This window comes from Pocillopora verrucosa, chromosome 3 (assembly GCF_036669915.1).
Source record: "Pocillopora verrucosa isolate sample1 chromosome 3, ASM3666991v2, whole genome shotgun sequence".
Lineage (NCBI taxonomy): Eukaryota > Metazoa > Cnidaria > Anthozoa > Scleractinia > Pocilloporidae > Pocillopora > Pocillopora verrucosa.
Window position 1 is genome coordinate 17,855,514 of NC_089314.1, and position 27,312 is coordinate 17,882,825.

The 27,312-nt window shown below is 37.2% G+C and overlaps 4 protein-coding genes across 4 annotated transcripts in view; 2 read left to right on the top strand and 2 right to left on the bottom strand.

Moving 5' to 3' along the window:
* LOC131781904 (deubiquitinase OTUD6B-like) overlaps positions 1-2,131 on the top strand; it is a 9,549-nt gene extending 7,418 nt beyond the window's left edge. The window contains exons 9-10 of the mRNA XM_059098613.2: positions 148-254; positions 1,109-2,131. Coding sequence (XP_058954596.1) covers positions 148-254; positions 1,109-1,184 — 183 coding nt within the window. The 3' untranslated portion in view covers positions 1,185-2,131. The remainder of the gene's footprint in view (positions 1-147; positions 255-1,108) is intronic.
* Positions 1,581-11,374, bottom strand: LOC131781903 (lysine--tRNA ligase-like). The gene is made up of 16 exons (XM_059098612.2): positions 11,015-11,374; positions 10,869-10,932; positions 10,709-10,777; positions 9,735-9,897; positions 8,818-8,988; positions 8,478-8,581; positions 7,922-8,047; positions 7,284-7,403; positions 6,619-6,679; positions 6,144-6,245; positions 5,650-5,835; positions 5,413-5,498; positions 4,667-4,752; positions 4,096-4,222; positions 2,800-2,943; positions 1,581-2,252 (listed from the first exon to the last, which is right to left on the bottom strand). Exons 1-16 carry the CDS (start codon positions 11,167-11,169, stop codon positions 2,157-2,159), a joined length of 1,860 nt encoding a protein of 619 aa, XP_058954595.2. The 5' UTR covers positions 11,170-11,374; the 3' UTR covers positions 1,581-2,156.
* A 678-nt stretch (positions 11,375-12,052) lies between these two features.
* Positions 12,053-15,235, bottom strand: LOC131781905 (solute carrier family 66 member 2). Its single transcript, XM_059098614.2, has 4 exons — positions 14,666-15,235; positions 13,996-14,129; positions 13,224-13,440; positions 12,053-12,450 (listed from the first exon to the last, which is right to left on the bottom strand). Exons 1-4 carry the CDS (start codon positions 14,908-14,910, stop codon positions 12,276-12,278), a joined length of 771 nt encoding a protein of 256 aa, XP_058954597.1. The 5' UTR covers positions 14,911-15,235; the 3' UTR covers positions 12,053-12,275.
* An 83-nt stretch (positions 15,236-15,318) lies between these two features.
* Positions 15,319-26,711, top strand: LOC131781917 (geranylgeranyl transferase type-2 subunit alpha). Its single transcript, XM_059098634.2, has 16 exons — positions 15,319-15,433; positions 15,612-15,722; positions 16,564-16,688; positions 16,811-16,998; positions 17,891-18,091; positions 19,669-19,752; positions 20,714-20,802; positions 21,125-21,220; positions 21,799-21,901; positions 22,423-22,468; positions 22,720-22,808; positions 23,224-23,352; positions 24,353-24,402; positions 24,547-24,582; positions 25,174-25,378; positions 25,692-26,711. The coding sequence occupies exons 1-16, from the start codon at positions 15,431-15,433 to the stop codon at positions 25,871-25,873; spliced, it is 1,737 nt and encodes a 578-aa protein (XP_058954617.2). The 5' UTR covers positions 15,319-15,430; the 3' UTR covers positions 25,874-26,711.
* Positions 26,712-27,312: the final 601 nt, after the last annotated feature.

Below are 27,312 nucleotides of genomic sequence, written 5' to 3' on the forward strand. Positions count from 1 at the left end.
AAATGGACAATTTGAAATGTCCCGTTGGTTTCGATACTTATGAGGTTTCACAGGAGCCTGGGTTCTTTTCGTGTCATATACGTCGTCCCCGTGTTTTTATTGTCCCCTGCCTATTCTGACATTTTAACACAATTGTCTTCCCAACAGATCCAGGCTTTGTCTCAAGCTCTAAAGCTTCCTATAGAAGTTTATCAAGCTAACGCCCCAGTTCTAAGAATAGGAGAGGACTATGATGACCGGCCATTATTGTTATCGTAAGTGGAAGAAATACCAACGAAAAAAGCGCACCAGAGATGCGCGAGGGAAAGGGCCTCGTTACGGGATGGAATGAGAAAGGTTATCCTTTCCATAATCAGATCCCTCGTCTTAATGCTAGTCTATCGCAACCCCGCGGCCGTGGTTTCAAAAGTCAGGACGACCAAGGACGAGTTAGCAGTCTCTGAATCGATCTTTTGTTTAACCCTCTACACCTTAACATCAGTATGCACATTCTCCTTTCTGTTCCCTATACATTTTCTGGGTGCTGGCAAAGAGAATTTGTTTAACAATCAAAAGCTTCTTTAGTTGGTGATCAGTTTCTTTATTCTCATGACCTTAATGTGTGATTGAGAGGTGATATTGTAAGGAGAATTTATATGCTTGTCATTCTTTCGGGTGGAAGGGTTAAGGGAATGGAAACAAAATAGACCTTGGGAGTGTGTCTCAATAGAATTAACCGTTGGCGTAAGATGGCCAAAAATTAGCCATCAGGCGTAAAAATTTGACAAATTTTACCCGTTAGTCGCAAGAAAAGTTAACCGTGAATACAATGTATGGTGACAACAATAGAAAGATGGTAAACGTTAGCAGGAGCCCAGTGATGGGTTCCCGGCTGCCGTTAGCCGAAAATTGGCCAAAGTTTTAGCCATTCGCCGTAAAAGTTAACATCCCCTTAAGACCCTCTAGGGAGGGGGTTGGAAGTCGGCCCCAGGATTCGTAAATCACGAGTCTAGCGTGCTAGCATCAGTAAATTCTGCCTTTCGTTAGTTGCGTTACAGCTTCTTTATAGATTTAATTGTTGTTGGTGTTCATTCATAATTCTTGTCTCGATTTGCTTGTTGTTTTCTAGATATCATCACCATGAATACGGTCTGGGAGAGCATTACAACTCAGTCATTCCCACAGAAGAATGTTTTGACAGCTAGCACTTAGAGTAATGATTCATTGAACGCGAAACTGAAAACGATTTATTACAATCAAAAGACTATCAATGCGTACCAGAACACCCATAGTGGTCATTTAAATAAAAGATTAGACGTCGTGACATTTGTTTGTCGAATATGCCTTCCGGTAACCGAGAGCCATCCCGTCACCTAAACTTATTTGACCAGTTGAATCGAGTGGATAAGCTTTAGTTAACGACAGCACCTTTAATTAAAGGTGAGTATTTGACAAAGTTTACCTGCTTCTTTTCCACGTTGATGAAGCTTTCATCTGATCGGATCAATGATTAAAGAGTCTTGTGGAAGCGAAAGAGAGTTATCAGATCTTGTAGGGGGGCTTGACTGTAATGTGGAATAAAATCAACTTGGAACCACTGCCTTCTTCAAATTTCCTCTTTATTGACATTATAGTTTGATTTTAGTAATTTCGTGAAAAATTAGATAAAGCTTCAAGATTGGCAAACGGACTGGCTCCAATTTATAGGTCACTTTAAAGGTCTGAACAAAATGAGGCCAAGAGCAAAACTTAAACATTATGAAAATTAGTTCATCTACATGGGAATAAAAATTAATTTCATATCAAAGGTCACTCTTATCCTCATTTCCATAGAGGAACTTCAAGTATCTTTTGATATACTTTCGACTTCATATTGGAAACAACAATAACAACACTGATCAGCCTTAACGAGAATTTGACGTGCAAAAACAAAATTTAGAGAATTCCTAGCTGTTTGCTGATGTAGCACACTACAAAAAGTTAAAATGATTATCCTTCAACTCTGTCCCCGTAGGAGAGAGCTTTGGAGTTCATCAGAGGCTGTTTGATTTCAATCTACTCTTTTGATCGCCATACATTCGTGTTGTCTAAAAATTGTAATTGGAAGTGTCCATTACATGGATTTCTATTTTGATATAAAACTGTTTATGCTCTGGCATGGGAAAAAAGTTTTAATATCAATTTTTCTCGTTTTCTCCGGGATTGGCTCCTGGTTTATCCTGATCGGCCGTTCCGCTCTCATCTGGTTTCATAGCTGGGAAAAATAGTACCTCCTACAACAAACAGAACAACAGTGCAATTAAAATAAACACGTTACTTTAACTGATGTTGCTCATTTTGTAGTATAGCAGGTTTGAAAGATGCTAAAAAAAAGTTAAAATAATAAAAAATAATGATAATAAAAAGAAAATATGTAGCCAGTGTTTCAAGGAGAGGCAAGAATTCTCAATCAAGGTGCGCCAAGCAGGGGAGTAGGGGCCCCAACAGCATTTGTTTATGGAGGGGAGGGCCCCAAGAGCATGTTTTTGGGGAAAGGAGCATCCCAAGGGCAATTTTTTTTTATGGGAGGAGGAGAGTCTCGAAAAGCATTTTTGCGAAATTAAAGAAAACTTTGAGCTGTTTTCCTACGGTTTTCAATTTTTTACTGGGCTGGGAAGGAGGGTAACGTGCACTCTTAGACTCTTGCCCCCCCCCCCCCCCCCCCCGACCTTGTTTAGAGAGCTGTATAGGTCTCTTTACTTTTAGTTCCAGAGTGAGATGACACCAGAAGTAGGGTATCAAAATTAAAGATGGAAAAAGAAAAGGCAAAATAAAACAAACCTTGATGTTATTTGAATCCGTAAGGAACATTGTGAGTCTGTCTATTCCCATACCCCAACCAGCTGTGGGTGGCAGGCCATACTCAAGAGCTGTGCAAAAGTTTTCATCCACGAACATTGCCTCATCATCGCCAGCGTCTTTATCCTACAGGAACAAAATGAATTTAAGCAACTAAGGTGGACACAACTCAGCTAGACTTTCTAAAAGTGTTGTATAGTGAAAGGATCAATATTAAGTCCAATCAAATTCCCAACAGCATTTTTTCTCAGGAAAGTGTAATATTCTCACTTTTTCCTTTCTTTAAGCCTAGTAAAATGTGCTGACAGGCCAGCACAACTCCTGTCAGACATTAAGTGTAATATGAACAATTTTCCCCCAGTTGCCCATATGTAAACAAAAAAAAAAGAGGCATGCTGATGAGGATCCTTTAGGATAGTTTTTTAAAATGTACAGAGAAATCATCGGCTCCTTGTGTTATTTTCTTGTATTTTGAAAGAAGTTGTGATTACTTTATTTGACGACCCAGTTTTTAAAACGTCACCATTAAAGATGCCCATCTTCTGCACTTGTGTGTTGAGTTCACCTCCCAACTAGAAGATAAGTCTCAGACATTCAAGGCACAATGGGAAAATTTCCTATATGTCTCCAAGGCATGAAACAGTTTATGTCCATTACAAAGAACATGCTGTGATGAACTTGGAAATTACTTTGACCTCACCTGATTTAGTTGACAATCATTGCCATTAGGCTATGATACATGCCCAAGTAAGGTTGGAGTTATACATAATTACACAATCCAAAAATATCGCAATGGTAAAATAGTTTGAAAAAATAGTGATTTGACTTTCTCAACCTTCCCTAGATAGAGCAATTTTCGATCGAGTGTTGGAAGTCAATACATGATTCCTTTGGTTTTGCTTACTTCGCTCTGTGATTGATCCAGGCAGTGTGGTTGGTTTTACTTCAAGTTCTCATTGGCTCTTAACCCCTTAACTTCCAAGATCTCATTAGTAATTCTCCTTACTGTCTCCCATACAGTTCTTGTGATGTTAGTTTGGAGAATTTGGTGTTAGATCAACTTGTGGTCCCATAATTGATATTTCTCTTTATTCTCATCACTAGTCTGCTCAAAATTGTATGGATAATGTAGGGAGAAATTCTGTCTTGCTCACTCAAGGGAGTTAAAGGGTTAAAGGTATGTTCCTTTCTTTTGATTGGCCATTGTGATTACTTTGGTTTTAGTTTTACAACACTCCATCAGAAGCACTCTGCTGAAGAAAAATAATTTCTGTTTACCTTGGCTTGAAGCTGAAACATCTCCCTCTGTACAACAGGATCATTCAATTCTGTGTACGCATTGCACACCTCTTTACGGCAAACAAAGAGCTCAAATCTCTCAGAAAGGCCAGGGACAGATCTATGCCTGACCAGAAAAAAAGGAAATAATAAAATTATTAAAAATTTGTTACGTTGCTGGACAGCAGGGGAGAAGAAAAGCTTTGAGGTTGGGTCACCAATAATGCGTCCTGTTTAGTAATGTTTTTAGTTTTCTTCTAGTTGTAAAAATATGTTCCCATGAGCACCCAAGCCATCACTTACTCAGTGCTTTCAGGTGGCAGCAAATGAATGCAACAAGGATGATCCTATCACCTCACGTGAAATAGTCTGCAGTAACTGAACTACAGCAAACGTGCCTGGTGAGGTTTAAGAGAGGTCTTAGACACAAGCCAAGTGGCCCAAACCCACCGACACTACCCTGGTTCTCAAGACATCGTGCAACTAGGAGAGGACAGTCTATTGATCTACTCACTGAGTGTTTATAGAAATCCAACGATCAAAATTGTTCTGATTTATGCATGTTACTTACCACTTTGAAAGTGGGCTCATTATTTGAGGATGATCAATGATGAAAGTTGGATTGACACAGGTCTCTTCCAGAAATTCACCAACAAGCTGTCAAATGAAAAAAGGAAGTAAGTCATTTGTAATGGTTCTAAGGCTGCAGAGTTCCAATATCTTTCAGCATCCTTATCCAACAACAAGCTAATTGTCTGAATATTGATTTGTTGCACTGTGCTAAGCTCTTTAGGACCAATAAAACATCTTGTAAAAAACGCTTGTCACAAGAGTCCTTGATAGTTTCTCACAAGTGCATGACTGAATGTTTTGTCTCCAAGGCATGAAACAGCTTAATTCCATCATAACGGAAGAGCTGTGATGAACTTGGAATTCAATCTAACCTCGCATGATTATGTTGACAGTCACAGCTGAGTAGCTATGTCACTTGCCCAGCAAGGTGTACTACCATAACATAACTTTACACGAAGCAGCAACATTATACTCTGAATATCTCTTACAGCAGCTCAGCTTATTCCATTTATAATATCTGTTCATGTATCAAGCAATTCCCCTTGAAAACTCAACCAGTATTCACATTAACATTTGGAAATCATAATCTTTCTTTGCCTCCCTGCTGCTTTAACAAAAAAATTTCCACACTTACAAGCAAAAATTTCCCTACTCAAATTCTCCAGCCCACTAACTGAAACACATTTGATATACGGTTAAAATACAATTATAAAATTTATCACAAAGAGATGAATTGAGGCTAACTTTGTCTAACAGTCTTGTAATGGTTCTCGGAGAACTGCAATCCACATTGTGTTTGATGCACAAATCATCTAAAATCTGCCTTGTCTCTGAAAGTAATCAGTAATATATCATCAATGTAAATTACATGGTTTAACATACAGCAGAGTGTAAAATTATATAACTTTCTTGGGGTGTAACTGGCATTCACAGAAAGAGAAGATTTTTATTTAGATGAAGTCAAAAGTCTTGAAGTGTTACCTGATGTGCCAAACTCAGATGGGGGAGGCAGCTTGACATTCAATGCCTTTTCAAGATCAGGTACCATGTGAACCCTTTTAAAGGGTGGAGTAAAGTCTACTGTCAGAGGTTCACCAAGGTTTTCAGGATCAGTTGCATTTGGATGATATGTAACCACATAACCCCCTGTTAGTGACTTGACCATTCCTGAAAAACATAATAAAATATATGCTTCGTCATCAATCTATGAGGGCATTTTCAAACTGTTTTTTTTCTTTGAGTTAACAACCTTTTTCTGTGCAATATGCTCCATAATAATCTTTAGAAACTGAGCAACATTACATGAACTAGTTCAGAAATACCATCTTATGTAGTTATATTCTTTTAGATAAGCCAAAATATTTTCAGTATAGATGACTGATACTTGATATTTTGTTCTACAGAATTACTTACTTGCATACTTTTAACAAGTTAACGTAAGGAAAGTAAGAGAATAGGTCAGCACTGCGACTTACCAGACAACAAAACTTCTGTAAGCTCCATAAGATCATTGTAATCTGCATAGGCCATGTAGAACTCGCAAGTGGTGAACTCTGGGTTATGAGTCATATCAATACCTGCAGGAAACAAAGACATGAAATAACCATTAAACATGCTCTCATTGGTCAATAGGTGTGTTTACATGAGAGAACAAAGCACTCCATTCTCATCCCTAACAACTAGTATTCTTTTCCTGGTTACCTTATTCTGACTCCGAGGTCACCTCATGACCACTTTCTTAGCTCTGAGCTAGAAGACCTAATATGCAGACACAGCCCTGTCTCAAAACTCAGTTATTAAGCTTACCCTAGACCCACTTTGCTTTACAGTATAACATTCTTGAGAAAGGAAACACCCAAGTCTAACATATTATTTCCACTTTGATTTTAATAAGTGCTGAAGCACAACATGTTTGATATAGATGTGTAAATAATTTGTCTCATTAGGTACCTTCATTCCTAAACTGCCTTCCAATTTCATACACTCTATCAATTCCTCCAACAACAAGCATCTAAAGAGAAGATAAAATAAAATAATTTAGTTTTTCTTGCAGAAACCACACCTGTCCTTTAGGTCTTCTCTTAAAAAATAGTCCAATAAACAAAAAGATCCAAAACATCCAAGTCATTCATATGTCATTCAAAGTGGTCCCTTAGCAGTTCCAAACAGTCTATTTAACACCTCATGACACAAACACATGTGCAGTTTAACTCTTTACCATGGATACAGTGATCAATTATAGCAAATAACAACATTGTACAAAACACTTGTGCCAAGTTTCCAAAAAAAATTGCTGAACAATTCTTAAACACATTCAATTGACCACATTTGTGGCACAAGCAAGAATATTTTTTCATGAACACTCATGGCACTATACTTTATTCTCTCAGTGCCTCTCTATACCTAAGTGTATGAATACATAAAAGCGAACGTCCAGGGTAGCCTCAGTGACAGGGGATATCAGTACCACTAGTTACATGTATCTCCCGCCCAAATAAGCTGATGCAGTTTACTTGGCTCATGAGCAGGACAACACCCTTGGGATGTCTTAATCCACAATCCTCATGAGTTCAGTACCAGGCAGTGCTGAAAATTAGTGACACTATCTTGCTTACTTTGTGATACAGTTCAGGAGCAACTCTCATGTAGAGATCCATATTCAGGTCATTGTGGTGTGTGATGAAAGGTTTGGCTGCAGCTCCTCCTGGAATCATGTTCATCAGTGGTGTTTCTACCTAGTGGCAAGAACTGATTGCTTATAATAATTGCTTCATTCACATTCTTTTATCATAAGACTGTAACAAATTATTGTTAAACTCAAAAAATCATGAACATCAGGAATATTCAAAACCATTTTAAAATGTGTGGCTGCAAAAGCCAATTGAGCATGCAGGAACAGTCATACTTTTGTGGTCTTGAGATCCAATTGCAATTGCTGACTTTTGATTGTGATAGGCAAATAGATATTAAGTTTTAAGGCAACATGTTCAAAATCTAGATTCAGTTCAACATAAAATCATCTGGTCTATGAATAAGTTGCAGTGTGGTTTATGATTTCATATACAAATTACCCATTTAATTCATATTTCAAACATCTAAAGTAATTCAGTAATGCTATATACTAAGTGACTCTTCAAAAGTTTTCCAGAAATGTCAAGGTTTCCCAGGTAAAAATGGTCTGCAGACCTTATATCTTATGGGTGTATCTCTCATCTGGGCATTTTAAGGCACGGTACCATTGAAATCCACTTACTTCAAGAAAGCCCAAATTGTCAAGAAACTTCCGAATGTAATTGATGATCTTTGCTCTGACAATAAATTTTTGCCGCACTTTGTCATTGAGAATGAGATCCAGATAACGCTGTCTATATCTTGTTTCCTACAAAAAAAAAAAACAGAAGAAATTGTACATTTGGTAACACTCTAATCATATCAGAAAACAATGACAACAATTGCAATTTTGCCACCTAACTAATAATCTGCCCACAGAACTCTTGTGTCCTCTCTCTCTCCCCCATAACAGTGTAATGTATGCCCAAAAGTGACATTAAAACAATGGGCAATCTTCACCCTAAACATTGAGTCAGCTAAGCCAAAACAACTGTTAGGGGTTAATCAAATTTACATCATTCTTCTGGTCGAAAGTAGGTTTGATTGCACTTAAGCACAATGTACTCCAGTTTCACAATAGTGGATTTATAGGCACAGGAAATCTCTGAAGCACACCAAAGCTAAAGGCATTCAAACTCTAATATAGACTACAATAAGAAAAATTTTAATTATGCAATGCGAAATGTTAGAGTGGATACCTTATCCTTCAATCCAAAGTGAAGATGAGGGAGCATATGCAGACAAGGTGATAGCAATTGAACCTCTGATGGCAGGATGCTCAATTCACCCTTCTTTGTTTTGCCTAATGGAAAATGAATATCTTGGGGGTCAGTTTTTTGTATATTCAGGTGCCATAATTTAACATCAAGCAATCAAATGACAGTTAAAAATCCTGATACAAACTAGAACTACTCTTAGTCAATAGAAATTATTGAAAAAGAATGTTTATAAATTCCTTATCAAGCACTTTATCAAAGCTAAGGTATATAAAAAAAACAATATGAAACAAAGAAATTTAAACTGAATTAATTAAGATACCTGGTTTTCCACGGATTCCAATTATATCACCACGTCTAATCTTATTGTGGACCTCGACAAAATCTTGTTCAGCAGCTCTAGCATCTGCCATTACCTGAATCTTCACTCCTTCTCCTCTCAAATCATAAAATATTAGCTTAGCACCAGACAGACGCTTTGCATGGATTCTACCTGTTGAGAAAAAAAGATAAGGTGAAGCCATCAAGAACCTTTCAATTTTTTAAAAGCAAGCTGCAGCTGAAGGATTACTGATGTATTCTAATAGGGAGATCTAAGTAGCTTTAGGTAAATTATACGTAATGGTTAGCAATTGTAAGCAATAAAGAAAAATGAAAGGGCAAAGCCTGTGTAAAGACTAGCTTTCACAGCTGCCAAGGCTGTTCTTTGTTTTTGAAGAAGAAGAAGAAGCAACAAAGGGAATTGTGAAAAGTCCCTTTAGATGAGGGAGTTCATTACAGGTTACCCAATATCAATCCAATAAGTATCCCTGACAGGCACTGTGAGCATGAATGTCTTTTCAGGAAAGCATCACAATGACCTTGGCCAAATTTGACTCAGATCTTGGATCCTGAGTTGAGCAAGACAACCTCTAGACCCATGACTCCCAAAGAAAGGTTAAATCAAAAGGGACAGGGACTCAATTAAGCAAAAAAATCACTCCAAACACCTGAACTGTAGATTAAAAGGGAGGATGGAAAAAGGAGGAATGAGTGGGAGTCTGTGACTTGTTTGTGATACAGACTCGGTAGCATTTTCTTTTTATATCGGGGGGGGGGGGGGTAGGAAGTCTTTTTGAAAAAGATGTTAAACCAGTGATGTTAACAAGGAATTCCACAAATACCTATGATGTCCAGGAAATAATATCTTAAAAGATTGTTTCAAGTATTTATCAATTAGTATCATTTTTTTCAACTCACCACTAAGAGAAACCACATCATCTGACCATGTCCCATCAGCGACATCTTTGTACTTTTCAATGAATTCCGTTAATGAGATGGAGACATGAAACTTGTGAGGGTATGGAGAATCATTACTAGCCTTCAGAGCTTGTATAGCTTGGCTTCGGATTTTAAAGTATTGCTACAAGACAAACGAAGCAAAGATTAGCAAAACACTTTCTCAAAAAAGAAACAACATTTTGCAAGAAGTATTCTATAAATCAAATATTATCACTCATTGACAGCAGCCACGATTGTTATTTAAATTATAAAAAAGACTTGACTTGTCACTGACATACTCTACAAATTTAACACCTAAAAAATTAAGTATAAAATTGCAATGAAAAAAAGTAAAAATTTTAGGAAAAATTTAAGGAGCATATGCTGGGATTTTCAAAAAAAGCAGGTCTACCGCTGCCAGTAAAACCTCATGGCCTGTGAGCAAGCTCTCGTGTATGGGATTTGCCTCACGGCTACTTTCCGGGCAAAGCCGCCTAAAACACGATTGGAAGCCCGTTATGGTAAAGCAACTGGGACCCTTTTATGTTCTTGAAGGTCAAGCTCAACTCAAGCCAGGCTGCGTCTCTCTTGCGCGAGAATCGAGAGAAAGCAAAAGTTAAGAGGTGTGAGGATTATTTCACTTGGCGATATTTAAAGGCCCTCTGCATGGATGTAATATTTAACTTCAAGTAAAACTTTAACCTCGGTCAAGGGTGATGAAATAATGAGGCAACAACTTATTTATACGGAAGTTGAGATTTTTTCTGAGAATGGATTGCATCAGAAAAATGACAAATCTTTTATGGACTACTTTAAAATCAATAAAATAATTTAGTTTTCAGAAAGGAATTGAAGAAGCAAATATATCAAATGTACAGTAATGTAGGCCTACACAATCAATGGAAAAAAATAATTAGGTTATGAATGAAAAAGCGAAAGTAACTTCCTCTTACGTTTGGATCCAATGATTCTTCGTCTAATTCATCTTTCTTCTTGTTCTCAGCTGCTTGAGAGCTAGGCGCCTTTAAAACAAAGAAAGGTGGAATGGGTCGAATGTAACCACGTGTCTCCGTGACTAAATCGCTTGAATCCAAAATATCGTCGGAGCCTTACCTCCGCTTGTTTCGCATCCTTCTCCTTAGCTTTCTTCTCTGCTTTGAGCCTTCTCTTTAGCTCGCTGTTATCAGAGATAATTATTAAACATTCAGTAAAAGTTTGGAGGTCGAGTGATTTAAATTTATACGAGAAATATAACGTACTTCTTGCTAATGTTTCCCTCGCCACCGGCATCCGCCATGCTAGAGCACCTAACTGAACCCTCGTGTGTTCTGAATAGTGGACTCTGGTTGGTCCATAAGGGCTTGAGCCTCCAAAGCGCACGCGCAGTCCGTCCAAAAATTACCCGGGAAAACATGCTAAAGATTCCGCGAAAATGATCAAGACAAATAAATTTTCTTTCATTCGGCTGACCTCCATAGCCACTTGATCGATTCCTTACGCATTAAATGCTTGAAATTAAACTTCAGTATGGAAATTCAGGCCGAATAGTGGTCTCTTTCCTCGCAAAACCACCAGTGCCACACGTACTCGCATATTACGATCCTCTGTCCTCCTTTGAACTCGATTTCTCCCGATATTCGTACCCAGCTCTCCTCTGGAATATTCCAAAAGGGACGGGAGAGTGGGGAACTTGGTTACGCAAGGGTTCAGCGTGTGCCGTAAGAATAGCTCCATTATGTTTTGCTTTATTTTTCTATTTATCAATTGATTCGTCTATATATTTTTGATGTTTTGAGCTGTGGGTGCTGGACAGAGAAATAGAGGAAATGCAAAATTTGTTTCCTAAACCTCTACAGGTCTCTAGAATCCCAAGTCTTGAATCAATTCTTTTTTCAGTCAACTATGACCAGGGTCATCTCCAATAATCTTTGTATTACACCAGCTCCAGGGTGAAATTCCTGTGACAAATTATTCACAGGGACCACCAGCATCACACAGGCCACCTAATCTATGAAGACAACTGGGTATGAGTCAGCACCATACTCCCTGATTAAAAACCTCTCAGGCATTTCATAGGGAAGGTGGGGAGGAGGGTATCTAACAAATCATGTCAAAAATGTTGATTTCCACAAGTCAGATATCGACACTGAAATGATCGCTCAGTAACAGCTGGGAAAGAAAAACCGAAAAAACAGTTGTTAATAATAAGCAGTCGATTTTGAATCAACGGGGAGGGTCAAGTCACCCCTAAAACAATTTTTTAGAAAGACAATTTTCCACCAGGCAGATTTTTCAGTTCTCAATTTTATTGTGCCACTTGGCATATGTAGCTTCAGAGTCACTAACAGTAAATATAGTGTCTAGTGTTCAAGAAAATAGTCTCTTGAATTTGCATTTAGAGTAAACAATGTAATATTACCCAATTTCTATAAAAATTTAAGGATATAAATATATGTATTGTATAAATAAAAATTGATGGTGCACTCCATAGAGATAACTTGCATTTTAAAACAATTTTCATTATCTTAAATGAGTTCTTTCCTGTTTTCCAAACTTATAAACTTGCACAAGTATGGCAATGTCTATACATATCTGTAGCAAACCACAAATCCAAAACTGAACTGGTGCAACCTTTACAAGGAAATAACAAGTTTTGAATATATCTCCTGATAGCCACATTACAACCATCTTTACACTGCAAACAGAAAAAAATAAATGTCATGCTTCAGTTTTTCAATTTGCTGCTGGTTAAAAGAAGCTTTGTTTAACCCTTTATAGCCTAACATTAGCGTGTATCTTCTCCATATGGCTAACTATACATATCCCAAGGTACCGTCAAGGAGAATTTGTTTAACAATCAAAAGTGTCTTTAGTTAAAGATCATTTCCTCTATTCTCGTGACCTCAATGTGTGATTCAGGGGTGCTATTGTGAGGAGAAATTACATGTAGTCACTCCGAGGGGTCAAAGGATTAGAGCAGAGGATTCACCAAGCAACCCCTGTGGTATTTCAGATGCAATAGTACAAGATCTCCAAATAAAAGGGTTCCCAATTCTTTAATGAAACACTTGGTACAACCAGCAAAGGGAAGGGAGGGGTAGAGTATGTTCAGATGACTGGATTAAAATTATGCATCATGTGACTTATGTGACAGAAAAAAGTGAAGAACAAAGTTCCTATATTGAAGAGTAAAACAAATAGCACAAGCTGGGATGGAAAAAGCTGCTCCTATGTGATGCAAAATGCATGAACTGAGGGATACAGAAAGCGAGAGCTGCAGTCTCATCATAAAATACCTTTTGACTAAGTATGGTTGGGGCAAATGAGAAAACATTTGGCTTTCAGTCATCATGCACAAGTAAAGTGCACTTGACCCAAATACTTTTCTTTCTAACCCTTCCACTCAGTCTATAAGCAGAAATATCATGCATGCAGATTCCAGAAATGGAAACATCCAAGTGCACATACCTCATCCCTACAGTGGACTGATTAACATGATTTCTGTAAAACTGAGGAACTCCAAGCATAGCTTCTGTGAACACTGCCAAGAATCCTATAAGCTCCACAAATGTTGGAAAGTTAAGGAATAAGTAGGTGACATAACCACCCACAGCCACAAATATCAGGACACATAACACATAGTCAGAAAAATGTGTCCAGTCCCAGAAATGTCTTCTGTGAAAATCTGTGTAAAGAAAAATGCAGAAACATGATGGTAAGACTCTAAAATGTTGAATGGATAAATGACATCAATAACTTTATTACACATATGGTGCAAAATATATGTGATTATTATCTTAAAATCTAATGGGTAGTAAAGTTGTCTGGTCTGATTGTCCCAAATTACAGGGTACCTTGTTTCAGAGGGTTGCACCACAATAACCAGGAGCTGTTCAAGTAGTTTGCACACAAGTACCAACTACTTTCATTGAAAAATAGGATATTATATTTCTTTAATAATTTTGGATTACAAATATTGGAAAAAAAGACCAATCAAGTCTGAAATCCTGACAGATACAAATAATTCAAGGCTTTCTGTGTTGTCCTATGCAAGGAAATAGCAAACTCTAAACCAATGATACCTCATAAATGTAATTATCCAGGTAACAATGCCTTAGAAAATAACTCTTGTAGGTCAGACTGTCATTTAAATAACTTACCAATCAGTTCTATAAATTTGTTAGATTATCGTTTTCTTATTAGTTCTGAAGATGATTCTGGGAGACTGGTTTATATTTACCAAGAAATGACCTCTTCCTTGCACTCATGTCACTTTCTCTTCTTATTTTGGTGCAAAGCTGTAACATCATCATCATTGCAACAATCATGACAAAGCTTTGAGCTAATAACGGAAGTTCAAATCGACGACCAAACCTGATTAAATCAAGCAAACAGATCGTTTAAAGATCAGAGCAAACATGTTAAGTATTAATCTGTACCAAAGAAAACAATGTTGGAATAAATTTGCTCTTTCTTGTAGTAAAAATATCTCTGTGGTAAAAAGTAAATTCACTATAAGGTTTCATGGACCCTTCGACAAAGTAAGAATTACAAGTAGCAGAAACACGGTAAGAAAAAAAAAGCATCTCAAAACTGGTAACGTTCCCAATTTTAAGGCTGATTGGATAAAAATTAACGAGAATCTAGTTCTGAAAATTGGTGAAACTAAAGAAGACGGCGGGGGGGCACACACTTGCCACCAAGTAAAATTTCAAATTTCGCAATCTTGTGCGGCCATGTCGTCTTTCGTTTTCACCACACTTCTAACAAACTCAGCCAAACTGTTGATGACGAAGCGATCTATAACGCAGTTCCGGTAAACTTTAGTATTCTGGTTTCTGAATGCAATTAACAAATAGGTTAAACGAATTCTCGGCAACAATTCGTAACCGGATCGTACAACGACTTACCAAAAGAATATCCTGAGTACGTTTGCAACTAGGAGAGCTAAGCACACATGCATAGAAAAGCCTTCTGCATCACGAGATTGCAAAATGTCCCAGTACTGAGGTACATACGGTACTACGCCACCAAAGACCATAGTAACCGACGAGATCCATGAGATGATTTGAACTATCATTGCAATTATACCCATGTTCTCCAATTGTGCACTTGTATCCACAGGATTGCGAAAAGCGTCGACGTCGGAATCCATACGAGCCAATATAAAGGGTTAATGTCTAAATTATTAAAAGAAGCTTTTGACGGTTTCGAATCAGTCAAGTTAATTTAGCTGTTAGTTCATTGGCGGTTGCCACAAAGATTTCTTTTCTCTTAGGCGCTGACGTGTCTCTCCTGTAATGTAAATCGGGTACAAATGCGAACTGCCTACCTCGTTATCAGAGTTAAATTTGGCTACAAAAACTTCAAAGAGATATCAACACGGATAAATTTTCTGTTGTTCTCATTTTGTTACAAAGAAAAAAAAATTGAAGTAAAAACTGAAGTAGAAATACTACAGATCAAAAGTGAAACTTCCGCCAAAGGGGTTTAGCAAGTTATTTTGGGAATTTGGAAGATTCACATGTACTTACAAGAAGAATTTAACTTCCACTGTCCAAAAGAACTACGTGTGCAAGTAGTTCCCAGGACTAACGCGGTTTGGAACAATATGGCGGCCAGATGACTGGTTGGAGCATAGACGAACATAACATTTTTAAATTACAAGCGAAGACATGGTAATCCTTAAGTTAATGACTACGTTGTGTTAAATTCAGATTCTTTTAATACAGCAGACTAACTGTCTATTTTTGATTAATGCCATTAGAATTAAAGGAAACTTTAGCAGTTCAGCAGAAATATTTGTTGTTAAATCTCTTATCTAAGGTGGTGTATATGATTGTTTTGTTTACTCAGCATGGAAGAATCAAAGTACGTACAACAGCTGAACAAGCTGAAGCGAAGAGAAAAGAAAGGGAAAAGAAACTGAAAATTTACACAGAAACAACAAGCCGCATCTATGAAAAGGTAATATGTTTTTTCATTGCTTGACCCATTTTTTTCACTCCCATTCCGATGAAAATTCTTCCTATTGTCCGTCATACATTTTTTATAAAGTCTGTATTTTCTGAGAATTTGATGTTCAAGTGAGGTCAACTAACAATTCCCCTAATTGATATTTTTCTTTATTCTCATCACTTTTCTGCTTGATATTGTATTGATATTGTAAGGAGAAATTCTCCCTTGTCACTCATGAGGGTTTAAGGGTTGAACCGTTCTTGAAATGAAAATTCACATTCATCATGAAAGTGCCAATTGAAGTATCTTAAAATATGCTGTACTTTCAATGTTATGTGGAAGGACTTGTAGTTGGCACTTTCAATACCTTCTTGGTTCTGGAGTGCTGGAGTAAGAGTTAACAGAATAGGACCATTAATTTGTTTGTTGTACATAAATATATCTTCACTTAACAACTATTTCATGAGCACAGATTGGATGTGAATTGGCTGTAACCAATCTTGAATCCAACAAGAGAATATGGAATAATTATTTTATTGAATTTCATTAAATCCTATTCATTTGTGTAATTAGAGAACAAATGTAAAGCCAAATTTCCCCCTCCAAAAGTGTTGGTGCAATGCAGTGTTAGTGAAGTGAACCAATCAGAACACTCAAAATACAATATTCAAAATGTAATATTTGGATCACTGTGTTAAAAGCACCTTTATTGCACATGGAGTTTGTTGATGCAATAGCAACAAATGTGTTAAAGTTACCACAAAGAAAAATAAGCAATCATATACCAAACAAACAAGCAAACAAACAAATAAATAATGATTTACTGATTGGGTTTTCCATTTTTTATCAGAGAAAGAATGGAGAAATGGACAAGGAATCTCTCTCTTTGTCTGAACAGGTCCTTGCAGCTAATCCAGACTTTTCAACTCTCTGGAACTTCAGGAGAGAGATTTTCCTCCATAAGAGAGATGAGAAGTAAGCACTGCTAATTGATATACTGAGTGAATTGACAGGAAAGCCACCTGACTACTGGCTGTTGGTAGATAAATCATTATTGTTTCACCATTTGATAAATGTAATGTTGATTAATTTTTAAGTCCACCAGATGTAATACAAGACCTTTGCAAGAAGGAGTTGTATTTCCTCAAGAACTGCCTCCAGGTGAACCCAAAATCATATGGTGTTTGGCACCACAGACAATGGATCATGGAATTCATGCCTCAGCCTAACTGGAAGGAAGAATTGCAACTTTGTAATAAGTTTCTATCATATGATGAGAGAAATTGTAAGTGCATCACCACAATTTTATCAAAGTTACTTAGAAAGAGGAATGAATAAAGGGATAACGCTCGAAGGTCTAACGCTCGAAACGTCAGCTTTTTTAGCCTTTACGGTGGCTAATTTACGTTTTCAACCCAGTTGTTAACACTAAATTACTTACTGAGAAAGAGACAATCACACATAAATTCTCACCTTCTAATCTGATGTCTTTTGAAAACGGTCTTTTTTTCTAGAGCATGGACTTCATTGTTTGTGTTCTTCTGGTTGTTTAACCCTTTAACTCCCAAGATCTCATCAGTAATTCTCCTTATTGTCTACCAAATGATTCTCATTATGTTAGTTTGGAGAATTTGGTATCAGATCAATTAGTAATCCCATAATTGATATTTTTCTTTATTCTCATCACTTGTCTGCATTATGTTGTATAGATATAGTAAGGAGAAATTCTGTCTTGGTCACTCACGGGATTTGAGGGATTAACTCATCACTCATTATTACAGTTATGATTGTTGTACCACATACATTTAGAAATATAAAAATTCTGCAGAACAGTCTGTCCTGTGCTAATGACTCTTCAGATAGTGGTGATAGCACCAACTTCCAAGTTGCTATGTAATTTTAACATCATAAAAAGCTAGCCCTTAAATCCTGACATCTGAAAGTAGATTCTTCCAATTGATGTCATTATTATTTGCTGGCCAGTCTTAGAAATTTGGTGTTAAATCCAAATAATTTTTTCAACATACTCCTTTTAAAATTCCAGTGCTCCTCTGTCTGATCACTTATGGAGTGATAGAAGTAAAGAACCTCTTCTTTGATAGTTTGACATAAATTCTGCCACCTTTTAACATCTTCTGATCAATTTTATTGAGGGATTTTGTTCATTTTACCCCCAGTTCACTGTTGGGATTACAGAAGATACACAGTACAGAAAGCAAATGTATCACCGCATGATGAATTCAACTTTAGCACAGAGAAGATCAAAGAGAATTTCTCCAATTATTCCTCATGGCATTATCGTAGCAAACTTCTTCCATTGATTCATCCTGATCAGAGTGGAGACAGAGAGAGAGTGGAAGAGGGAGCACTCATGAAAGGTATAACTAATATACTGTTAAACTCAGAAAGAAGTAACTTAATACAATTTACATTGACTGGAATCCAGACCATCCAGGCAAATGAATGAAATCCCATCAGAGGACAAAACTGAAACAATAGATTCCAACCTTTTCAAATCCAGTAAATACATATGTGAAACGTAGGGTTAAAGACATTTAAATCTCAACTCACTTATAAACAGTGTCAGGTAAATGGCAAGTTTACTTTCTTGGTGTTTTAGAGGAGCACTTCAATCAACTGCTGGTGTAACTTCACTGATAGGACATACTTGCTATAGCATACTATTACCACACTTAATCATAACCATTACAAATTCCTCAAATTTTTTGAGTGTATTTGCAGCTTCATTTTTCACTAATCATTCTGTACAGTTTTAATCAGACAGTGTAATCAGACAGTTTGCTGTAATCAGACACCAGTAATTGGACAGTTCAAGCAGCCAATCATCTTAAGTCCACTCAGCTAATCAACCAATCACAGAAATGATCAAAATAACCATAGAAACAACCACTTATCCAAAGAAAAACTGGGGAATTTCCAAAATGGAGGAATTTTTAACTAAATACATTGTCTCCACTGGAGATATTTGTTCTAAATGTGTTTGTTTTTTTCGGAAATTGAAATGATTATGATTAATTGGCAATAAGTGATTGACAAGATCAGAAGAGCACGAATTGGTCATCCAATTTGTTAATCACAAGTATGGTTATAGACAGAATTGGATGACAAGAAGTGCTGTTACCATTATGAACAATGTGATATACAAAGCATTATTTACTCTCTGAATTATTAACCAGGGTGTTCTTTGTGAAAAAATGATAAAAATTTTAATTTACTGTAAAAACCTGCAGATAAGCCGCACCATTTTTCCAAAAATCGTTGCCAGAAATTGGGGGTGCGGCTTATCTTCAGGAACATTCGAAAAAGGTGTGCCATTTTCGCATACAATTTAATGCCTGGGTACTAAGCTTGGAATGTTCCACTCATGCTCTTGTTGTAATGCAAAAATCTATGGAAAAACTGTGTTGAATGAATAAATTCCTGTCCACAAATACCAGTAAAAGATCAATCATATGTCAAAGTTGATAGAAACAATGTTCATTATATTAAAGTGCTAAAATTGTGGGCAAGACTTTGAAGTATTTTCCATTGCAATGTTAATAGTGAGTTTACATTCAATGAACAGTGGATGAAGAAGACTTCCTAAGACTCAACTTTGGACTTCTTTTAATTTTTTTCAAAAAACTTTTTTTCCAAAAACTTGAGCCACTATATTAAGGGTGCGGCTTTAATCTGCAGGTTTTTACAGTAGTTGTTAATTACCCCCTAACATCAGTATCCATATTCTCCTTACTCTCCTCCATATGCATCTTTTGGTACTGACAAGGAGAACACATTCAAGATCTCAGCCTCTTAGTTTGGCAATCATTTCCTTCATTCTCATGATCTTAGTGAATGATTCAGCAGTATTACTGTTAGGAGAAATGAGATGCTGGTCGCTCTTAGGGTTTAAAGGGTTTAAGAGTACTATTAATTTTGTCATGTTCTATTTCAGAATTTGATCTAGCTCAAAATGCTTATTTCACTGACCCCTATGATCAGAGTGCTTGGTTCTATCACAGATGGCTTTTGGGGAGAGGTATAATACACTCTATCTTTAGTTGGTGTTTAGTATGGCATATAACTGTACCTTGTTTGAATTGGAAATCGGGTGCCCAGGGCCTGTTTGTAAAAAGGGTGGATATTGCTATCAAACAGATAAATTGCTATCCAGAGGATTATGTATTAAGAAAACCAACTGCTCTTTCCATCACGGAGAGATCTATCCAATGGATAGAGTTATCCACTCTTTGAACTACTGGGGCTTGGTGACAAATGTACTGAATTGTGGATCAAGAGGTCTGGGTCCAAGTCCCAACTAGATCACTTTATTGTGTTCTTGGGCAAAACACTTTATTCTCACAATACCTCTCTCCAACCAGGAGTATAAATGGGTACTAGTGAACTCATTCACAGAAACCTGACCCTGGTTGTTCTAAGGGTGGATTAATATGCTATTGGCTGGATGAATCTCTATCCGGTCAAAACGCAATACATTTTGTTAACACTTAGGGCCAGTTATTTACATGACATCCAACCTTAACCATGGTTGTTTACAGTTTTATTAAATAATTGTCCTTCCACTGTTAGCTTTTGGCTCTCTTGATGCTGTTCACAAAAAGAATTGTTCAGATAAAAGGTTCAGCTAAATTGAGCATTGTTTAGAATGCAGTTTTGTTAAACAACAACCAATCTTTGTTTCATAATCCTCTCATTTTGTGGGTTGGGTTTTATCCATTTGTTGGTATTATCTCCTCTTACCTATCAGGGATAACAATATCTAAGGGGAGGAACAGCAATACTCAAAAATTTCTCCATACCACAGATGTTTCAATGAGCTCCAGTAGTGAGGAGTAACAAAGACTTCTCCTTTCTGCCTTCTAATCTTTTGATTTTCTTGGTTTAAAAATTGTCCTAATTGCCCTTGATGATCTTTAACCATCAAATTCCTAATAAGCTATGAGTGATTTATTTAAATTATTGTTTTATATTTTCCACAGCCAGACCACAGATGGATATTTTGTGTTTGTATGTGAGGTGTGATGATACACATGCAACAGTCATTGTGAAGTTTACACAGCCAATCCAGGTCAGAAAGAAAACTAATTTACTCTTAAATTTATTACTGGAACTGAACTCTCCAGACAAGTTTTCAAAACCTTCTAACTTAAGTGTTTGAATCTATACTTCCTGACCAAAATTTAGAGCTTTTTAGACCTGTGCTTTCAATGTTCTCCTTTTCATGTGGTAAGCGGTAAAATTAGCCACCTGCAGTCCACCTTACAGTTCTTGTAAATTCAACAGCTGAAAGGATTGCTCTAAGGGTTTGAACATTTACTTTACCTGTTGTGCTTGAAACATCACTGTGCTTTATGAGATGAACCAATAATGCTTTGATTCTCTCTCTGCAGGTTCCTAAAGAAGATCCACATGTTTCTATTTGCGGAGATGAGGTCCAAGGTCAATGGAACAACTGTTACTACAACAATCACCCTTCTACAGTCTGGATATCCTACTTTATGAGACACATTATTTGATTTGGTTCTTTGTTTTGGTTTTTTTTTTTTTTAACTACATAAGTTAATTTCATTTGATAATACAAATTTCTCTTCCTTGGAAAAAAGTCCTACCTTTCATCTCACCTTTGAATTCATTTCAAAACTCTGTTGCTTTTGAAACTCCCCACTTCTGAATTTCTGGAAAGTAATTTTACATGGGTATTTTTTTGTGATGCAAAAATTATTGTTTTCCCTGGAATTTCAAGGGCTATCAAAAGTGCACCTGACAACACTATCCAACAGTTGGACTTTTTGATAAGCGAACTTTAAATGGAAATGGTAATTAAGCTTTAAAATATTGAAAAACTTTTATGCTTCATACGAATTAAGCTTGGCTCACACATTGCGAATTATACCTTGTTAATAATTGAAATCACTCTCTCTCTCTTTCTTTTTCACTCTCTATTTTTGCATTAAAGTTGCACATAATTTAACAGTTTTTGTAAAATTTTACCCTTTCCTACAAAGAGAAAAGAATTGTTTTTCTCTAATTGTTATTCAGACCACTTTTCCTTGACAGTATTCAAATTTATAGCTGTGGGGATGGTCTATCAAATTTTCCAAATGGAACAACAATTGAGGTGAAATTCATGGAAGGTAAACTAGAGAGGTCTGTGGCAGTACCAGAAGGTTTGTGATGAGTTAAAAATTCAAGCTTGTTGCTATGGGAAAAGTGTTAAGTTAACTGTCTCTTCTTATACCAGAGAAGTGGTTTTAGAATGAGAAGGATCCACTTTCAAGGAGAGTTGATTTAAAAGTGTCTTGAAGTCAAGCCAAGGTGCCCACAATGTTAGAGGAGGGAAAATCTTGGTTTCCTCAGGTTTAAAGCAACTGAGAAGATTATTACACTATTTACATGGATGTGATGCTAACCTAGCTCAAGTTATACACACCATTTCATCAGGTTTCTCTCTATGTCTTTGGGTGGAGAGATACACTGGGTCAGGAAAGTGTGACTTGCATTTATTTTCCCACAAAGGTATCACTTCTAAATCAAATATTAGGCTTGTGAGAATTAGGGAAATGATCGCAAACTCAGTAAGCTCTTGACTTTTAACGAAATTCTCGTTGTCAGTAACATAGGAAACGTAAAAGAACAGTATGAAAATTATTGATGCTGATGGCTAATGCCTTTTGTGTATTTATTGTAGGTGATTCTGAGGTTTGGTCATCTGCAACTGAGTCGCATCTCTTTAGGTACTGGAAATACTCTGGTCTCTATTTGCTCATCAACTTTTATAGCTTGAAATATACATATCTCGTGGATCAAAACGATTAGGGGTTGGACTCTTGGGCTTGAGGCTTGGCCGGAATTTACGTCTTTGACGTCGTTTAATGAGGTTGAAACCAATTTTATTGACACCATTTTTAGCTTCCTTGCACTTAACGCTGTAGCGTAAGTCAGTGATTTACTTATAATTTGTGTGCTGTGTTTTACTCGTCATCAGGGCGGAGCTCACAGCTGTCCACAGTTCAGTCCTTCAACAGGAGCTAGAGTCCTGTCGACTCTTGTTGGAAGAGGAACCGAATAACAAGTGTAAGTACTCCACAAGTTCAAGGTGGAATTCAGGCCACAGTTGTGGGAGGCAAGCAGTCTCGATGATGCGCCTTTACTGTTCAGTCCGTTCTCTTACGGATCCGCCATTTCGTCATTCCTTTGAAAAAATGACAAAGTTGCGGAATATAGTCCCCCCCCCCACCCTAGCTCACAATTACTGTGGATTTTCTTTTTCTATTCTATGCTTGCGAGAATTTTATGCGCTTGGCGCCGGTTTCATGGCTTTCTCGGAGCTTGCGTGAGGTGACAGTGAAAGGCTTTCTTTGCACTGATCAGCAGTTGTGTTTACTCGGGTTTGGATATATCACACTTTGTTGCAATGTGCACTCGAAGGGTTTAATCCATAACCAATGCTCACTGAAAAACAAAGCGGCTAAACTTGATATGTTTGTAGGGACGATGTTAACAATGGTTTTGTTGATGCGTGCATTGGATCCGCTTTCACACGAAAAGGAAACAGAGTTGTATTTAGAAAAGCTTTCTCAGGTGGATTGCTACAGGCGGGGGTACTACAAAGATCTTAGTAAGTATCATCCCACGCTACAAATTACTTGAGGCACTGGTCAGTGACTTCTTGTCCGTCTGACTCCCTGGCTGTCTGACTGACTGGCTGACTTAATGATCGGGTTGACCTACTGACTGACTGACTGACTGACAAAGAGAGCGACAGACTGACTAAGAGAGCGACTGACTGACTGACTGACTGACTGACTGACTGACAAAGAGAGCGACAGACTGACTAAGAGAGCGACTGACTGACTGACTGACTGACTGACTGACTGACTGAAAGAGCGACTGACTGAGAGAGTGAATGACTGACTGACTGACTGGCTGATTGACTGACCGATTGACTGACTAACTGACTGACTAACTGACCGACCAACCAACCGACCGACTGACCGACCAATCGATCTACTAAATTATGGATTGATTAGCTGAATGATCAATTCACTGACTAGATTGTAAGGCTGTCTGGCCTACTGACTTACTGACCAAATTACTGAGCGGAAAGAATGGCGAAGTGACTAACTGACAGATCCACTGACTGACTGACTGATTGACTGAGTGACTGACTAAGTGACTGATTGACAGAGTGACTGACTACCCTCTGACTAATAGATCGACGGACAGATTGACAACTAGAAGGAAGAACGGAAAGATGGACTGACTGACTGAATAATCCGCTGTCTGACTGATGAACGGACTGACTCACTGACCGATTGAAAACTCGATTAGACTGAACATAATAACTGACTGAATTATTGAATTTACTGGATCACTAACAGTCTGACTCTACTGCAGACTAATTGAATCAGTCGGCGACCGACGGACTATCTGGGTCGATTAATCGACTGACTGTATGGCTGAATGAAAAGCTTACTGAGCTCTGCCTGACTGACTGTTTTACCCTACCTACCTGATTGATTGTTGATCGATCGATTGACTGACTAACTGACTGAACGATTAACGGTCCATCCGTAGACTTAAACTCACCTATAGATTTTATTTCTCCCAACCTTTAGAAAGGAAATTCAAATTAGAAAACGCCATTGAGAGACACCGCTCAAATAAGGTTCGTGAAATTTTATAAATAGCTTTAGCTTTTGCAACGACGTTATTGCGAGAGAAACTTACTGAAATATTTTTAATTGACACATTTGCTTACAAATTCATTCTAAATCTATCTCAATTGACGTTTTTTTTTTGTTCTTCGTAGGAAGAGACAAGGAGGGAAATTGACCTTTCCAACATGGTAAGTACTCGACACTTTTTTTTCACTTTTCCAACTATCTTTACAACTCTGCTTACTTTTGATATCGGGTGTGAAATAAATATCTGTCGCAACTCAGACATATACGGTACCAAGGGTGCCTATACTATCTATTATACAACTTGTAAAACTTCTAAGGTGATACTAAAATCTCAGACTTCAGAATAATTCATATTTGAATGGCGACCTAATCTGAAATAACTTTTGCTGTACTTCATTCTATGATGGGTCCAAAAAACTTGCACCACCGTCCCGACCAAATAGTGGAACACTACATTTATTCGGGATTTGATCATTCACGTTTTTCCGTGCTTCAGAAGTTCCCTTGTTTTTACTTTGAGGCTGTTGTAATTATTGTACTTTTTTGGGTTACGATACTCACTCGAATACGCTCTGACACTGTTCTTTGATAGACGTAAGATGTAAGTAAAAGAGAGAATTTGCGGGTGACCAATAAGGAGTGCGAATGGTTTAAGTTACCAAGGAGTTAACAGAATTGAAATTTTCCTATAGCTGCATCCTCTGCGCATTTTAGATTTTAAGCTTCCATCACTGACATATATTTACTTGCAGGACTTGACGTCTTTGCCCCATATGGATCAGCTAGTGCTTATGAAAAACGTCAACTTAGGTCACAACCAGCTTACCTCCCTCGAAGAGTGTAACATGTTACAATGCGTGCGCACCATGGACGTCAGTAATAATAACCTGCGGTTCATCACTAGACGGCATGCGTTGAAACTTTGTCTTCTAGAGGAGCTGTCTCTTTCAAATAACAGTATCCTTTTTTTTGTTTTAAAAATGTACCATCAAGTGCCATGAGGTACGCACATGGCTCCCTGTTTCTGAAGCCTTGTTTGTTTTATGTAGACCTGACACAGAAGGTCTGGGTCTAGAGTAACTTGTTAGAGTAGCAGCCTGATGCTGCTGTAACAGAATCTCGCGGGCTTCTCGCGAAGTTTGATCTGAACACTCAAGTGACTCTAGAGTAGTCGCTTATTTCTTTTAGTTGGCAAGTGCTTCGAGGAAAATTATCTTGTTGGAGGCTAAACGGCAATTTTTTGATAAGATTTCCTTGATAAGAATTCCAGATATTACAAATTTAGATTGTCTAAGAAGTCTCGAGCACTGCACATCGCTACGGAAGCTCGATTTACGAGGAAATCCATGTTGTCTGTTGCCAGGTTATAGAGATACGGTTAAATCACTTCTAACGAATCTTCAAGAACTGGATGGTGAACAGATAAAACGAACGCCTTTCATAGCATTATAGTAATTTTTATAGAATTTCTGTTTTCTTTTTATTTTTTGTGGCTTTGTTAAATCTGTCGATTACCCGTAATTCTCCGAGATGGGCTCCTGGCGCTTCGAATCAGAAGATTTTATAATGACAGTATTGCGCATGTAATGAAAGATTTACATCAACTACCGAGCAAATAAATAAAGCGTATAATGCGTGAGTCAAAGATTTTGAAAAGCAATTTAATTGAAATACGAAGAAGAAAGCGTTTCGACTTTTCGATTATGTTTTTAGCATCATCATCGAGAAAGTTGGAGTTTGAGTCAGGTGAAAATTATGAAATAGTTCGGGCTTAATGTTAGCTAATGCAAATGTTGTCTATAAAAAACTTGCGGCCATTATCATCGTGCTGAGTGATTTCAATCAGCTTTACACACTGATATTCTAGTTACGTCTATATTTCTCACTTTTCACTCCTTAAAAGAACTTTTCTGAATGATGACATTAGTGAAAACAACAAAGCTATTTTTATTTAGATTGTGAGTTTAGTTTAAAACAATGATTGCGATTTCCAAGTAATGACAAGAGAGATTAATGGCTCATTATTTTCTCTTGGTAATGATTCAAAGTTGCGAAACTGAAAAAGTGGCTCAAAGATCGGAAGCCGAACTTAATTGTTATAATTCTTTTAATTTTACATGCGATCAGACTTGGCTGGTCGATTTCCATAAGAAGAGAAATAGAACCGCGTTTGTACTAAGTGCAAATACATTTTACGGTAAAACAGCTTACAAAGAAAGTGTGGCGGCCATAATTATTTGAAGATTGGGACTTCATGATCACTTTCGTTTAATTAAAAGGCAGTTTTATATATTGCTTATTTTATATATTGCTAGTTATTTCACGCTCGAACATGTCCACAAATGTGTCCTTGCGCGCGAAGTCGAAGCATTTTTCGATTGTATCTTCTCTTTCGTTTGAGTTTGTTTTATCGTGAAATTTTCATGCCAATATCTTTCAACCTGGAGATTTTTCCGTGTCGGCGAGCGACTTAGCAAGCTGTAGTTATAACTAATTTTAATTTTTAAATGCATGCAGAGAAAATGAAAAGACTTGAACGGATTAGTTTCGTGAGATTTAAGAAGAAATAATTGGTGAATTTTTAAAACCACTTTTAAGCATAGACCGCTTAGTCCATCTTACGCGTTAAATGCATCTTAAGGTGCAAGAAAAAAATTAAAACTCAGATACACCCCACGAAAAGCCTCACCACTTTGATAAATACCTTTTGCAAAGCATAATTATTCGGATAGTCTGATATTTGGCGAAGTTTTTATTAATGTTAAGGGACTTGATAGCCTTCCGGCTCTCTTACCGACCATAGTATTGCAAAATTCTGGCACCTTCTCAATATAGGAAAATAAATTTGAGAAACGATGGTCTCACTTAAGTACGCTGAAATTCGGATCGAG